Source organism: Lagopus leucura, unplaced genomic scaffold (assembly GCF_019238085.1).
Source record: "Lagopus leucura isolate 7727_CA_CO unplaced genomic scaffold, USGS_WTPT01 Super-Scaffold_1, whole genome shotgun sequence".
Taxonomy (NCBI): domain Eukaryota; kingdom Metazoa; phylum Chordata; class Aves; order Galliformes; family Phasianidae; genus Lagopus; species Lagopus leucura.
The window spans coordinates 35,958,206-35,971,306 of record NW_024962250.1 but is presented as its reverse complement, the minus strand read 5'-3'; the positions used below and the strand labels follow the sequence as shown (position 1 = coordinate 35,971,306).

At 46.3% G+C, this 13,101-nt stretch overlaps 1 protein-coding gene across 1 annotated transcript; it reads left to right on the top strand.

Annotated features, from left to right (window-relative positions):
- Positions 1 to 342: 342 nt before the first annotated feature.
- HSPA2 (heat shock protein family A (Hsp70) member 2) lies at positions 343 to 2,746 on the top strand. The gene has a single exon (XM_042863683.1). The coding sequence runs from the start codon at positions 444 to 446 to the stop codon at positions 2,346 to 2,348; it is 1,905 nt and encodes a 634-aa protein (XP_042719617.1). The 5' UTR covers positions 343 to 443; the 3' UTR covers positions 2,349 to 2,746.
- Positions 2,747 to 13,101: the final 10,355 nt, after the last annotated feature.

Here is a 13,101-nt window from a genome sequence, read left to right as displayed (position 1 = left end):
ACGTCTAACGTCCACTAGAACTTTCTAGCAGAATTACGGGGCGGGGGCGGGGCGAATGAAGAGCGCGCGTTGTGATTGGCCGAGGGGAGTGGCGCACGCTAGAAAGCGAGACGGATCGAGAAAAAACAGGAAGAAGTCCGATCTGGCTGCAATATGCGGGAGAGGGTTGGGCTGGCGAGTGGGCGCCACGCTTCTGATTGGACAAGAGGCAGGGGGTGGGCGCTCTTCGGCTAGTCCCGGAGGTGATTGGTCAACTGCGGCAGTCGGGAGTCTGGATTGGTCCTCAGCATTCTGGCAGGTTCCAGAAGAAGGCTGAGCGGGCTATAAAGAGGGCGCGAGCGGCGCCACAACGGCACATCGCGCCGCAGACAGCAGCGGGAGCAGGGGGTGGAGACGTGACTGCGAGTGAGCGAGCAAGTGGCATCCCAGAGGAATCCGTCATCATGTCTGGCAAAGGGCCGGCCATCGGCATCGATCTGGGCACCACGTATTCCTGCGTGGGTGTCTTCCAGCATGGCAAAGTGGAGATCATCGCCAACGACCAGGGGAACCGCACCACACCCAGCTATGTGGCCTTCACCGATACAGAGCGCCTCATCGGGGATGCTGCCAAGAACCAAGTGGCAATGAACCCCACCAACACCATCTTCGATGCCAAGCGTCTCATCGGCCGCAAGTACGATGACCCCACGGTGCAGTCAGACATGAAGCACTGGCCCTTCCGTGTGGTGAACGAGAGCGGCAAGCCCAAGGTGCAAGTGGAGTACAAGGGCGAGATGAAGACCTTCTTCCCAGAGGAGATCAGCTCCATGGTGCTCACCAAGATGAAGGAGATTGCTGAGGCTTATCTGGGGAAAAAGGTACAGAATGCTGTTATCACAGTGCCCGCTTACTTCAATGACTCCCAGCGCCAGGCCACCAAAGATGCTGGTACCATCACTGGCCTCAACGTGATGCGTATTATCAACGAGCCCACAGCAGCTGCTATTGCCTACGGCTTGGATAAGAAAGGTACTCGGGCTGGAGAAAAGAATGTGCTCATCTTTGACTTGGGAGGGGGCACTTTCGATGTGTCCATCCTTACCATTGAGGATGGCATCTTTGAGGTGAAGTCCACAGCTGGGGACACCCATCTGGGTGGGGAGGACTTTGACAACCGTATGGTGAACCATTTTGTAGAAGAGTTCAAGCGTAAGCACAAGCGTGACATCGCTGGCAATAAGCGAGCAGTGAGGCGGCTGCGTACAGCTTGTGAGAGGGCAAAGCGTACTCTGAGCTCTTCCACGCAAGCCAGCATTGAGATTGACTCCCTCTTCGAGGGCATTGACTTCTACACCTCCATCACTCGTGCCCGCTTCGAGGAGCTCAATGCTGATCTTTTCCGTGGTACCCTGGAGCCCGTGGAGAAGGCCCTGCGTGATGCCAAGCTTGATAAAGGCCAGATCCAGGAGATTGTGCTCGTGGGGGGCTCCACTCGTATTCCTAAGATCCAGAAGTTGCTGCAGGACTTCTTCAATGGCAAAGAGCTCAACAAGAGCATCAATCCAGATGAAGCTGTTGCTTATGGTGCGGCTGTGCAAGCAGCTATCCTCATGGGAGACAAGTCTGAAAATGTGCAAGATCTGCTCCTGTTGGATGTCACCCCCCTGTCCCTGGGCATCGAGACAGCTGGCGGAGTGATGACTGCTCTCATCAAGCGTAACACCACCATTCCCACCAAACAAACGCAGACCTTCACCACCTACTCAGACAACCAGAGCAGTGTCTTAGTCCAGGTGTATGAAGGTGAGAGGGCTATGACAAAGGACAACAACTTGCTGGGCAAGTTTGACCTAACGGGCATCCCCCCAGCACCCCGTGGAGTCCCTCAGATCGAGGTAACTTTCGACATAGATGCTAATGGTATCCTGAATGTCAGTGCTGTGGACAAGAGTACAGGGAAAGAGAACAAGATAACCATCACCAATGACAAGGGTCGCCTTAGCAAAGATGATATTGACCGTATGGTGCAAGAGGCAGAGAAATACAAAGCAGAGGATGAAGCCAACAGAGATAGGGTGGGAGCCAAGAACTCCCTCGAGTCGTATACTTACAACATGAAGCAGACGGTGGAGGATGATAAACTGAAGGGAAAGATCAGCGACCAGGACAAGCAGAAAGTGCTCGACAAGTGCCGGGAGGTGATCAGTTGGCTTGACCGAAACCAGATGGCAGAGAAGGAAGAGTATGAGCACAAGCAGAAAGAGCTGGAGAAACTCTGCAACCCGATTGTCACAAAACTGTACCAGGGAGCTGGAGGAGCTGGGGCAGGTGGCTCTGGTGGCCCAACCATTGAAGAAGTAGATTAAAAGGACTCAACTAGAGACTGGTTTATGGACAGTCACTCCATTCTTTGCTTTATATATTTTTTTTTTTCTAACGTTTAAGAAAAACGTCATTGCCAATAACAGAGTTTATTCTGTTGGGTGTGTATAAAGGCAGATCTATCAGCTTGGTTTTGATAAAAGGGAAGGCACGTCCTGCTTTATAAGGTTAGTAATAGAGAAGTTTTGTTAATTCAGATACAGCTGATTTGTATTCTGGATGTTTGTCTCTGTTTTAAATGTCTCTTCTAAAGTAACCACTCGACTGTTGCAGTTGACAAGTTTCAAGTTATGCATGGAACAAAAACTTTATGAAAGATGAGAAATGCCAAGTGCAGCTTCTGGAGATTTTGGTAATAAATAAAACTTATTTAAAGCAGAAACCTATCTTTCTCCTTACTCTAACGGGGCTGGGGTTGGGGTGGTGGTGAGGGAGACCCCGAGCGGGGTTGAGGCAGTGGGGTTTTGTTATGGGGGGGATAGGAGGCTCCGGGAAGGGCTGGCGGGGAGGTTTCCCTGTGCTGCCTCAGAGCCGGGCTGGCAGGGAGGCCAACGTGGGGCCCAGGGCGGCTCGCGATGTGTGTGCCTCCAAAAGCAAGGGCAGCGAAAGGATCCCTGCTCGCTGGCAGCGGGGCTCGGTGCAGCCGTGTCCAGTGTGTTACCGAGTTATTTTCGGGTTGCTCGCGCGCAAGCGGAGCTGTTGTTACTTTTCTGAGTGTTTTTCCCTTGCTGAAGATGATCGAAAGTAAAGCTGCCAAGGATTTCTTGCCCTGTTAACGCTGAATAGGGAGCGAGCTCGGATGGCGATGTCGGTAGCATAGGCAAATTTAGTGGTAGTTCAGCCTGTCTAGTTTTCCTACAAAATGTCTCCAGAGCTCTTGATGCGTTATGGAAAGAAAAACCGCAGTGTTTGAAGGCAGAGGAGCCTGGAACTAACGAGCTGTGCTGGAAGAGCCCGATGATACGCACTTTTTGAGCTGCTTTGTCCTTTAAGGGAAAAAAAAACAGCTCGGAGGAGCGAGCGGAGCAGCTGCAGGAAACGAGTGTGTTTTGGTCCGGTGACTCTTGGTTAGGGGAGAGCTTGCCAGGGTGCTTCGATCCCTGAGGTACGCTGGTGATACAGGAAGCAGCCCTATAGATCGTTTTGTTATAAGAGCCAGGCTAAAATAAGCTTGTGCAGCGTTTATTGGATGTAAAAGTCCGGTTGATGGGGTGGGTTTGCCAAGCGCTGGCTGCGGCTTTCTGTTTCGCGTGGCTACGGTGAGGGGTTGCAGTCGCTACTGGAACGCGAAGCTTGTTAAAAGCTTGTTTGATCAGCTGTTGTCTCAAATTACTCGAAACCACTTAAAGTTTATTGAACGGTTCATATGTAAATGGCAGGACAATCACAGTACCACTCCAGCAGTCAATTACCGCAACTTAAGCACCTGCTGAGTACTTAAGTGAAGTCTCAAAAGGCTATAATCAGCCCGTGTGTTTTTGACGTTTATATACGCGGCGTTTTGCTGGCAATCCACCTCTTGGTTTCCAGACAGTAGCATATATGGGACCCCGAGAATGTAGGAGACACCGTGGCTGTTCGATTATTTTTTCCTAGGGGCTACTGGATAAACAATGATAGCAATACATCATCTGTAACTGACCAGTTGTTGCTGCAAACGGTGATACTGTAGCAGATGTGTTCTTCCTAGGCTAAAGCCCCACTGCTTTGGGGCGTCGGTAAGGACTGGGCAGTCCCCGTAGTCGTTGTAAATTAGACTTAACGACTTTTTCTATTGACTGACTTGTAATTGCCCTTGCCACATAGTTTCCTTTACTCTCCAGGTCTTGATGTGCATTCTTCAGTGTCGCTTCCCAGTTATTAAATACAATTTCTTGCTGTTTTTCCCAAGCGTCTATTTAAATGCATTGCAGGACTAATTTAGCTAAATGCAGGCAGCAGGCTGCTTGTCCTACGCGGGCTCTGTCACCTGTCCTTTCCCTCACCTCGGTCTGTGCCTGCACTTCAGCAGTGGGGCAGAGCCCCCAGGAATGAAGCTCTGTACAGATGCTGAGGTTAAAGAACCACAGGGGTTGAGGTTGTGAACAGACTAATGCTGGAGTCACTGCAGGTTGTTGTTTTATTATGATTATTTTTATATTTTGCCTTGAAAAAGTGATAGTTTTTAGTCTGGACACACCTAGACTATGTGCAACGTGTAAAGGATGAGAAACGTCTGCCTTCTTGCACGACTGGAAAAAGACTTGAAGCCTCAAGGCACAAAGGAGCCTTTCAAATACGTGAACACCCTCCCCCAAAATGCAAGAGGCAGAAAGCACGAAGAGCTCAGAGCTGGGTTCCTCGCGTTGGTCTCCTTAGTTTATAAAACAAAGAATAACTCTGAGTTGTTTTCAGTGCACTGAGCTTACTGCCATGTGAAAGGGATCCTGCTGGAGTTAGTGGCGACTTCCCCACTCCAGTGTCTGTAAGTTTTTCCCCTTTGTTTCTTAAATAACTAAAGTAGATGTCAGAGGGGAAAATGCTGCTCCTCATTTGCAAGTAAGAGCATTTGGTGTGTGCTTACAGCTCTGTGCAGTAGTTGCACGTCTGAAACGAGTTTGGCAATGCCGGGAAAACAATCTAGTCTAAAATCTGCAGTTTCATTGCTTCCACACTCAGCATGCCTCATCCTTTGTGCTGCCCTGACTCGCAGGGAAAGTCACCTCCTTTCGCCAGAGCCACAGGCTTGCGTTTCCAGAAGTTGCTTATCCTCAGATGGGGCTGTGCGAACGGCCGAGCCCATAAGAAGGTTATAAAGTGGCTTTAACTTACAGCACTCGTGTCACTTTGGAGTTAACTTTTGATGGCTTCTTGTATTTGCCGGTGAGGTTTATATAAGTAGCATTATTTTATATAGAGGAACACCCCTAGCATTAATCCCAGAGAATTTAATCACCCAAATAAATGATTAAACCCTGTCAGCACCTTAGCGCCTTGCTCCCTGTGCAGCAGGCATGTAGCAGTGCAGTGCCAGCGAGTCCTGCGCTCCCCATGCTCACCACCACCTTTGTGGTGGAGAAAAAAGAGCCCCAAAAGCCAAAGCAAAAAAAAAAAATTAATGAACAAATTACTAAAACGCTTCTGAGATAGGGGAGCAGGGAAGCTGGGACGTGCTGGAGCTGGCTGCGGCCGGCCGGCCTGGTGAGTCAGCTGCCTCCACAGCGTCTGTTTGAAGTCCTGCAGCAAGGCCTAGCAGACAGGCCACGGCCCTGCTCGTCCTTGTGATACCATCTCAAAGGCAGGAACCAGTATAACCCCAGCAGCCTGCTTTTATCTCTGGGGAGACACTGCAGAGAGCCCTGCGGGCCGGGCAGCTTGTCTCCTGGAAATGCCTGTTCTTTATTTGAGAGGCTCTCCTGGAAGCTCTGGGGCACTTCAGGAGGCTCTCCTCCAAGCTCTGTAGCGCTGTGGGTTGCACCCAAGGGATGACAGCTCTGAGATGTGGCAGCACAGGGTTGCACTGTGAATCTCGTTCTCCTCATTGCCAGCCACTGCCATGGATGCATAGGAGGGAGGGGTGAAGGCAGATGTGCTCAGGGAATTCACATTTCCAGTCCCAGCTTTTTTTTTTCAGAGTATGTGCGAGGTGTTACATAAAAGGCCCGCACTCAACCCCTGTCTGCATACTCATTTTTAAAGTGTCTTTTTATGTCTTGCATTGCAATGTAATAGCATTTCAGGCTCTAATTATTTACAAGGTATTTCAAATTTCTTCTTCTTTCTTTACCCAGCCCTGTGCCTGGCTTGAGCTTCCCCTAAAACACATGGTGGTGTGTTCTCTGCCCCCATTTGGGACACTGTACTTTGGTGCGAGGGAAACCTCTGATATTAAACCAGTAAACCACGTGGATGATCTTGCAGCAGCAAAATTATGTTCTGTAGTTACTCATCACAGGAAAGTTACCACCCCTCCCTACTCCACAGTAAAACAAGTTATGCTCGTAAAGCTTCTCCAGCACACGTATGTGGGTCAGGTATCACATCTCTCCACCACTCTCATCCACATACTTATGCAGCCCGCCTCTGGTGTAAATTTTACTTGCAGCAGAGTAATGATTATATAGTTGGGCAGGCCAGCATTTCCAGATGCAACAACATACTTCACTTCCACATATGAAACAGCAGTATTTAAAACTCCTGATCCGCCCTTGCATGACCCATTTGTCTTTACTCTCTCCTGCATCAGTAGGGTGGAGACATGGACAGGCTGGTTCCTCCTGTCATCCCAATAAAAGCACCAGTCTGGCATTTTAGAGATGGCAGCCAGTCCACTTTTGAAGTCTTCTTGTTGCTGTTTCTTTGCTTGTCTTTTTTTTTTTTCTTGAGTAAATTCAGAAGCAGTATAGAATTTTTTTGTTCCTCTTATATTGCTCCCATCATTCAGGAATTACTTTCTGTGTGCCGGCCTGTACAAAAGCTGACAAATCTCTGTGGCATCTTGGGCAAAAAGGCATGAAGTCATTCTTGCTCGTGCTAAGGCAGCAGTCAGCAGTACTGTCTCTGTACCCTATTTGTTGGAACAGGTCTAAATGCCACTGCTCCAAATGATTGCAGGCCAGTAGTTAAACATCTGTTTTAATTAGAATTAAGGGAACAAAGCCACTTCCAGAAGTGCTAATGCTATGTATCACAGGCTAGAATCTATTTAAAAAAAAAAATACACATGGATTTAGTGGTCTTGATTGCCTTCCATCATGAAATATCAATTCTTGTAAGCAGTGTTGCACAGTAGAACTGGCAGTCTAGCAATCATAGCTGAAAGTCACTTTTTTTTTTTGCTATCTTTGTATCTAAAGGCATAAATACATTTCTTACAAAACCATGTTTATTCCTCATTTGGCAAACTTCTTGTTTTCCTTCAGACCCCATTCACAACATGTTTGCAAATGTTCTAAGACAGCATGTTTCAAGATAACTGATGCTAGTGAGTCCTTAGTCCTGTCTCTGGCACTACAGATAGTAGATAAGCTAAAAAATCCTAAATGAGATAAAAATTCTCAGCAATAAACTAAAACTGAAAATCAAGTTCTCCATGATAATTATTTTCAAAGCTCGCAATATTGAATAGAATATTGAATATTTTCACTATTCTGTTTTCCTCATTCTGTAACAGGAAGATGGTTATTAATCCCTGAATAAGAAGTAGAACCTGGGCTGCTGACATCTTTGTTAAACTCTTATAGATTTCTGAGCACCTCAGAATACTGAGTCAAAATGAAATTTTTGGAAATGCCTTTTGAATATGAGGCACATTTATATACTTCTTCCTTTCTGTAAGAGGCGTGTTAATAACAAAAGGTAGATTGTTAGGAGCACGAGGCCAACGTCTAGTTGCGTGAAAACAGCTGACAAGTGCTAATGTTCAGTAATCTCATCTGATAAACTGTGTGGAGGGAGTAATTGCATGAGGATTTCATTAGAGGAATGTGCAGCTGGTTTTTCTGGCATTCCAAGTGCAGACTGCATTCCCATAGGCTGTGCTGGGCAGTCATCGTGCGCTGATTTCCCTTCGAACTTCATTCTGGCTTTGGCAGCTGGTTCTGCCTTTGACTGTCAAGCTCCTTTGGCAGGGTTGTGTCCATGGATGTCGCTGGACATGGCAGGCAGCTGGGCCACAGGGCTCTGAGCCTGGGATAAGACTGGTGTTGGTGTTGTAGGACATGTGGCAGACACAAGCACTCTCACCATGTTTTGCTTTGGATATCTGACGAATGAGAGTGAAGGCTGCAGGGTTGATAGAGGAAAGCAATGCAAATTGCTGAAAACAAAAAAACCAGGAGCTTCAATTTTGCACAAATCTGATGTGAAAAATCACACCAGTGCTAATGCTGTTACGCCTAAGGACATCGTTCCATTCATACACAGAATCATGCTTTTAATGAGCAGGTAAAAGTAGTTGGCAGGTAAATGGCATAGTCATGGAATAAGTATTACCTACTGTGGAATTGAATTCTGTATTTTTGTGTCTAAAGCACACACGGCAGAGTCTGACATTACCAGGAAACCAGGGCTGACATTAACCTGCCCTGGGAATAGAGGGGGAAATCAGTACAGGGGCTATGGAAGACAGGCTTGGCACAGCAAGAAGAAAAAGGAGGCAGAAAAGTGAATGACTGACTAGTGAGTCAGTGATCTTTTGCTGAGTTTATGCATGTGTTTTTTTTCTAGGTGTGATATCTGAATTAAACATTAGACAGACCCAAGGGTTGGATATATATGTGAATGTTCTCAGCTACTGAGACACAAGGACACAAACATCACAAGAAACAATATTAAAAAAGCCCATTAAGGCTGCAAAGTCAGACTGGAAAGTAGCAAGTGCTGAAATTATGACCGAGTGAGCAATCCTATTTCTTGCTTTCTTTGTGCTTATGCATTGTAACCCAGTTTTTAATTACATGGTAACAGATTTATTTATTTTTTCCTATAGGGCACCAGGCTTGGTCAGTGCGTAGGATGTGCTCTCTAAGAGAGTAATATGTGCCAATCCAATGCTTGCCTTGCCTTTTTTACTATGTGCAGTCCTGCTCCAGCTCTGAAGGAGCATCCTGTGCAGCTCATCACCACCACATGTGAATGTTTCCCAACATCATCCATTTAGCTTTCACCTCTGAGATGCGACACAGGTGATAAAACAGCAAAAGCCAAACACCATCTGCCTGTTATGAGGTCTTCCACTGTTAATGCCAAGCAACTGTTTTATCAGACTGCTTGGTATTATGCATTCAGGTATAGTTCCCATTGACTTTGACCACAGCTGTATGTACTTAGTCCTGCATTTCATACTTCCATGAAGCCAAGGCCCTTCGTTCTGAAAGGAAAGATCATGCAAATAATGGTCATTAGGCTTAAATGCGGGCTGAAGTGATTTGCCTGGAATTTTGTGACTGAAGCCCATATGGAAATGAGTTTCCTATATCAACTTCAATGGCTTCAACCATCACACCATAATTCCTCTTCCTGTAATCTTCTGGCTCGCTCATTTTGTAGCTCCCAAGTTCTACAGCAGTAGAAGCAGGAATCCAGCAGGCACTCCGTTGTAACTCAAAGCCAGGCTTCTTCTTTTTCTCTCAGACTGATATCCAGTTGGATGGTCAGCCTGGGTGGGATGTTTGGTGCTCAGCTCTGCATCCTTAGCTCATTATATAGCCATGGCAAACTGATCTCCAGCAAGTGCTCATTAAGGAGAGTACAGCCTGGTGCCTGAATCAGGCCCACTTGTTCTCCCTGTAGGTAGTTTTTCCCATCTTTCCTCTGAGGTTTTTGTGTCGATTTGCTTCCGCCCTCAGCACAGCTGAAGGTTTGTCCCCCCTGCACTTTGAATGCTAACACGGGAGACCCCAGGAATCTCCAGCATGTCCTTTACTTGTGGCATCTCTTTTGGCATGACTCCTACTGGCTCCAGGATGGGCTGATGGTCTCCTGAGGCTGATGACAGCCCTGCTCTACCAAGCAGGCAACTGGTGAGCCATTAGTTCTATACCTTCCACTGTCCCCTCTTCCTGTAGTGCTGCCTGGCTGCCAGGGGTGAGATCTGAGGTCACTCTCAGACCTGCTTCTCTCATCCTCTTAGATGTATAACTTGGCTGCCAAGTCGTAGGTATGTACTTGGCAGCCTGCAATAGCAACTGGAAACAAAACATACACAATTGTGTGTTAAAAAAAAAACAACCAATAGCAGGAAGCTGCAGAGAGCAAAGTCAAAGCTGAATTTTCAGGGTGATATGAGGTTCTTGTTTATCTTGGATTAAGTTCATTAGCATGGATAAACCTTTAAAGAATACCTACTGGAGAACAGATGCATTATCTGGACAGCTATGGAAATAGGGGGGAAGTTAGGGACAGCAAGCAGATTGTTTCATGGACATTTTATTTCCCTACATTGGATTGTCCCTGTACTCTTCCGTGTGCTCATAAACATTGCAGTGCTGCTTTCAGGAGTATTTTCCATCATTAGGATATACTGCAAAAATGAATGAGGACATCTATAAGAGCTGAAAGCAGGCAATATTCTTTCTGCCTTTCTGAGCTGACTTGTCTAAAAGTCTTAGATGAGGTATTTTCAGAGCTTCAAAGTGCATTTTTCTAAACTGTGGCTGTTTTTCACCTTTTAGCTGAAGGGATCTGCTGAAAGGTGTGATCCTCTCCCCATTGCTTCATCTTTATCTGTATTGCTTTTGGCCCCTCTCTGACCCACCACTGAACTGATATGGAGTGCTAACTCAGCAGAAGGCATCGCATTTATTTTTGCTGGGTTACTGTTTTGACAGTTTAAGGAACTGCCTTGCTATGGGGACGGAGAAGATAAAGAATCAACAGAGATAAATGGTGGTAAAAGCTGGATGAGAGGAAGAATGCCTCTTCCATCAACAATTAGCTATTAGGCTGGCTTAGATGTAACACCAAATCTCATCCTTCTCTTGACTTGACTTCTACTGGCAGGGAGTGCTTTTGTTCAACAAAACCTGTATTGGTTTGGGGTGCAATCCAAGCAGTACCAGGTGTACACAATGATGCTGTTCCACTGTGAATTACCTATATGAGAGATTTTCTGCTTGCACAGCAATGCTTCAAAGCATCCCAAACATCATAAATCCTCCCTCAAACCCACCTGCCTGAGCCTATGGGAATTATCTCCAGGGGAACTCACAAACCATGAGCTGACTGTTTGCACAGAGATTTGGGACATGTCACAGGAGACTTGTGACTTTGTAGATATACTCTGATATCTCAAAAATCTCAAGCTAAAATGTGTTTAACACAGAGAGTGTTGTACAGACAACAGTGTCCGTATGGGGGGTGAACTGCTTCTCATCTTGTGTCAGTGACTAGGAGCACCTCTGCAGCTTCCTACCCTCAGAGGGAAATGAGAGCAAGGCCCAAATGAGTGACACTGAGTTATTTACTGCACAGAAAACACTTATTTTCCTTGTTTCAGCAAAGAAGATTCCCAGGGAGGCTGTTGGGCAGAGGTGGGAAGGAGCAGAGTGCATGGGCCACAAGTCCCCAAGCTGGAGGAGACTTTGCGTGCTGGGTTCCGCAGCTCCTAGGGGACAGCTGGCTGTTTCCAGGACACTGCTGTAAACAGGGCCACCTGAGCGCCCAGCCATGCTGCAGACAGGCTCCATGACCTCGGTGAGTCCCTTTGCTGGCTCGATGTTGCTGCTGCCTGTGTCTGGCTCCGTAGCAGGTCTGGGAGCTGCAGTGAACTCCATGGGTTGTGGGGCAGCCATGGCACCATCCTTCAGCCAAATCAGTGAGCACTGAGCTGTGTTTTAAAGATACAGGCCTGGTGTTCCCTCCTGCCTGTGTGGCTGTGGTAGGTGTTGCTCTGCCAAGCCACCCTGCTTTCCATTTTTCCTCCACGAGTTCATATTCCCTTGTGTGTAACACAAAGGTATTGCATTTGCATGGTCATTTTCATCTGAAAATTGTAAGCCAGTATTAGAAAGCTGGAGCTGAAGACTGGGACCAACAAGTTTAAGTAACTGCTCTTTGTCAAAGGATTAGAGCCACTGTTTCCTAATATTCATCTCCACAGTCTAACCACTGCACTGTTGGCTGCTGACATGAACTTACTTTGGTGTTCTACTACCAAATTAAATTGAGCAAGAATCGGGGAGTCTTGTCGCTGTCGGAATGGCACCAGGCAAAAAGTCACTGAAAGCCTTCGTGTTTCACCTGATTCACCCTTCTGTAGGCAGAAGGACTTCAGCAACAGGATGCATTTTACTTGAAAGGCGACCTGCGAGTACCAGCTAAGGATTTGCAAGCCTTTCTTGTTAGTTAAGAAGGGGACTAATCCATGGGGGGGTTTGGTTTTGTATGGATACTGTAAAATCCTGTCTCTGGCAGTTTGCTTCAGCGTTCCCTGAAGATTCTCTCTGGTGTTTATTTAAAGTTCTCAGAAGATCAGCAAAGTGCACAGCCCATCCCATTTTTAAACAAAGGCTTCCTTTCTGCTGCTGCTTAGTCATTGCAATTACATAAATAATATCAAAAACAAATAAAACTGATGCTTTGTTTAATCCATAACTACATTTGATCTCTCAGCCTTTATTAATTCACTAGCAACCAAAGAACTGATGTTCTTTAGCCAACTTTCGGTGATTTATTCACAATCTGAAAGACATAAAAGAAGACAGATGCCTGTTTTTTTCTGTCTTATGCTGGCAACCTTTAATCTGAGAGATCTTCTGTTTAGCTAATTCACAGTCAACATCTGAGTAAAAAGCAGACTTAAGAAAGATATACAACGGACAGTATGCACAGTGCTTGTCTTATAAATATTTTGCTGAGCTGGGGCTGAGAAAAAGGGCACAATGCTTATGACACGTAACCTGCATGCTGTTTTCTTGCAGACGATAAAACTAACTTCAGGCGTGTGGTACTGGAAAGATGACACTAACACACTTGAATTTGCAAGGTAAAAAAATGATGTTCAGTTTCAAATTACACAGGCTTAAGGTTCAGCAGCTCCATGTAAGGTAAAATCAGAATGTAATGTTTTGCCTGAACTGCAGGACAAATCTATATGTTTAAACATGTATATATTATGGTTTGACTGAATGATCTTAGAGGTCTTTTCCAATCCTGGTGATCCTATGATTCTGTAGATGTTTTTCTTTGAGTCTGGAGCTTGTAATTGTTACTCTGTGACACTGAGTCACCATCCCTGGAGGTTTCCAAGAAGAGGGG

Bases quoted from the DNA above. Each gene is read 5' to 3' on its own strand.
- HSPA2 (XM_042863683.1), top strand. From the start codon at position 444: ATGTCTGGCAAAGGGCCGGCCATCGGCATCGATCTGGGCACCACGTAT.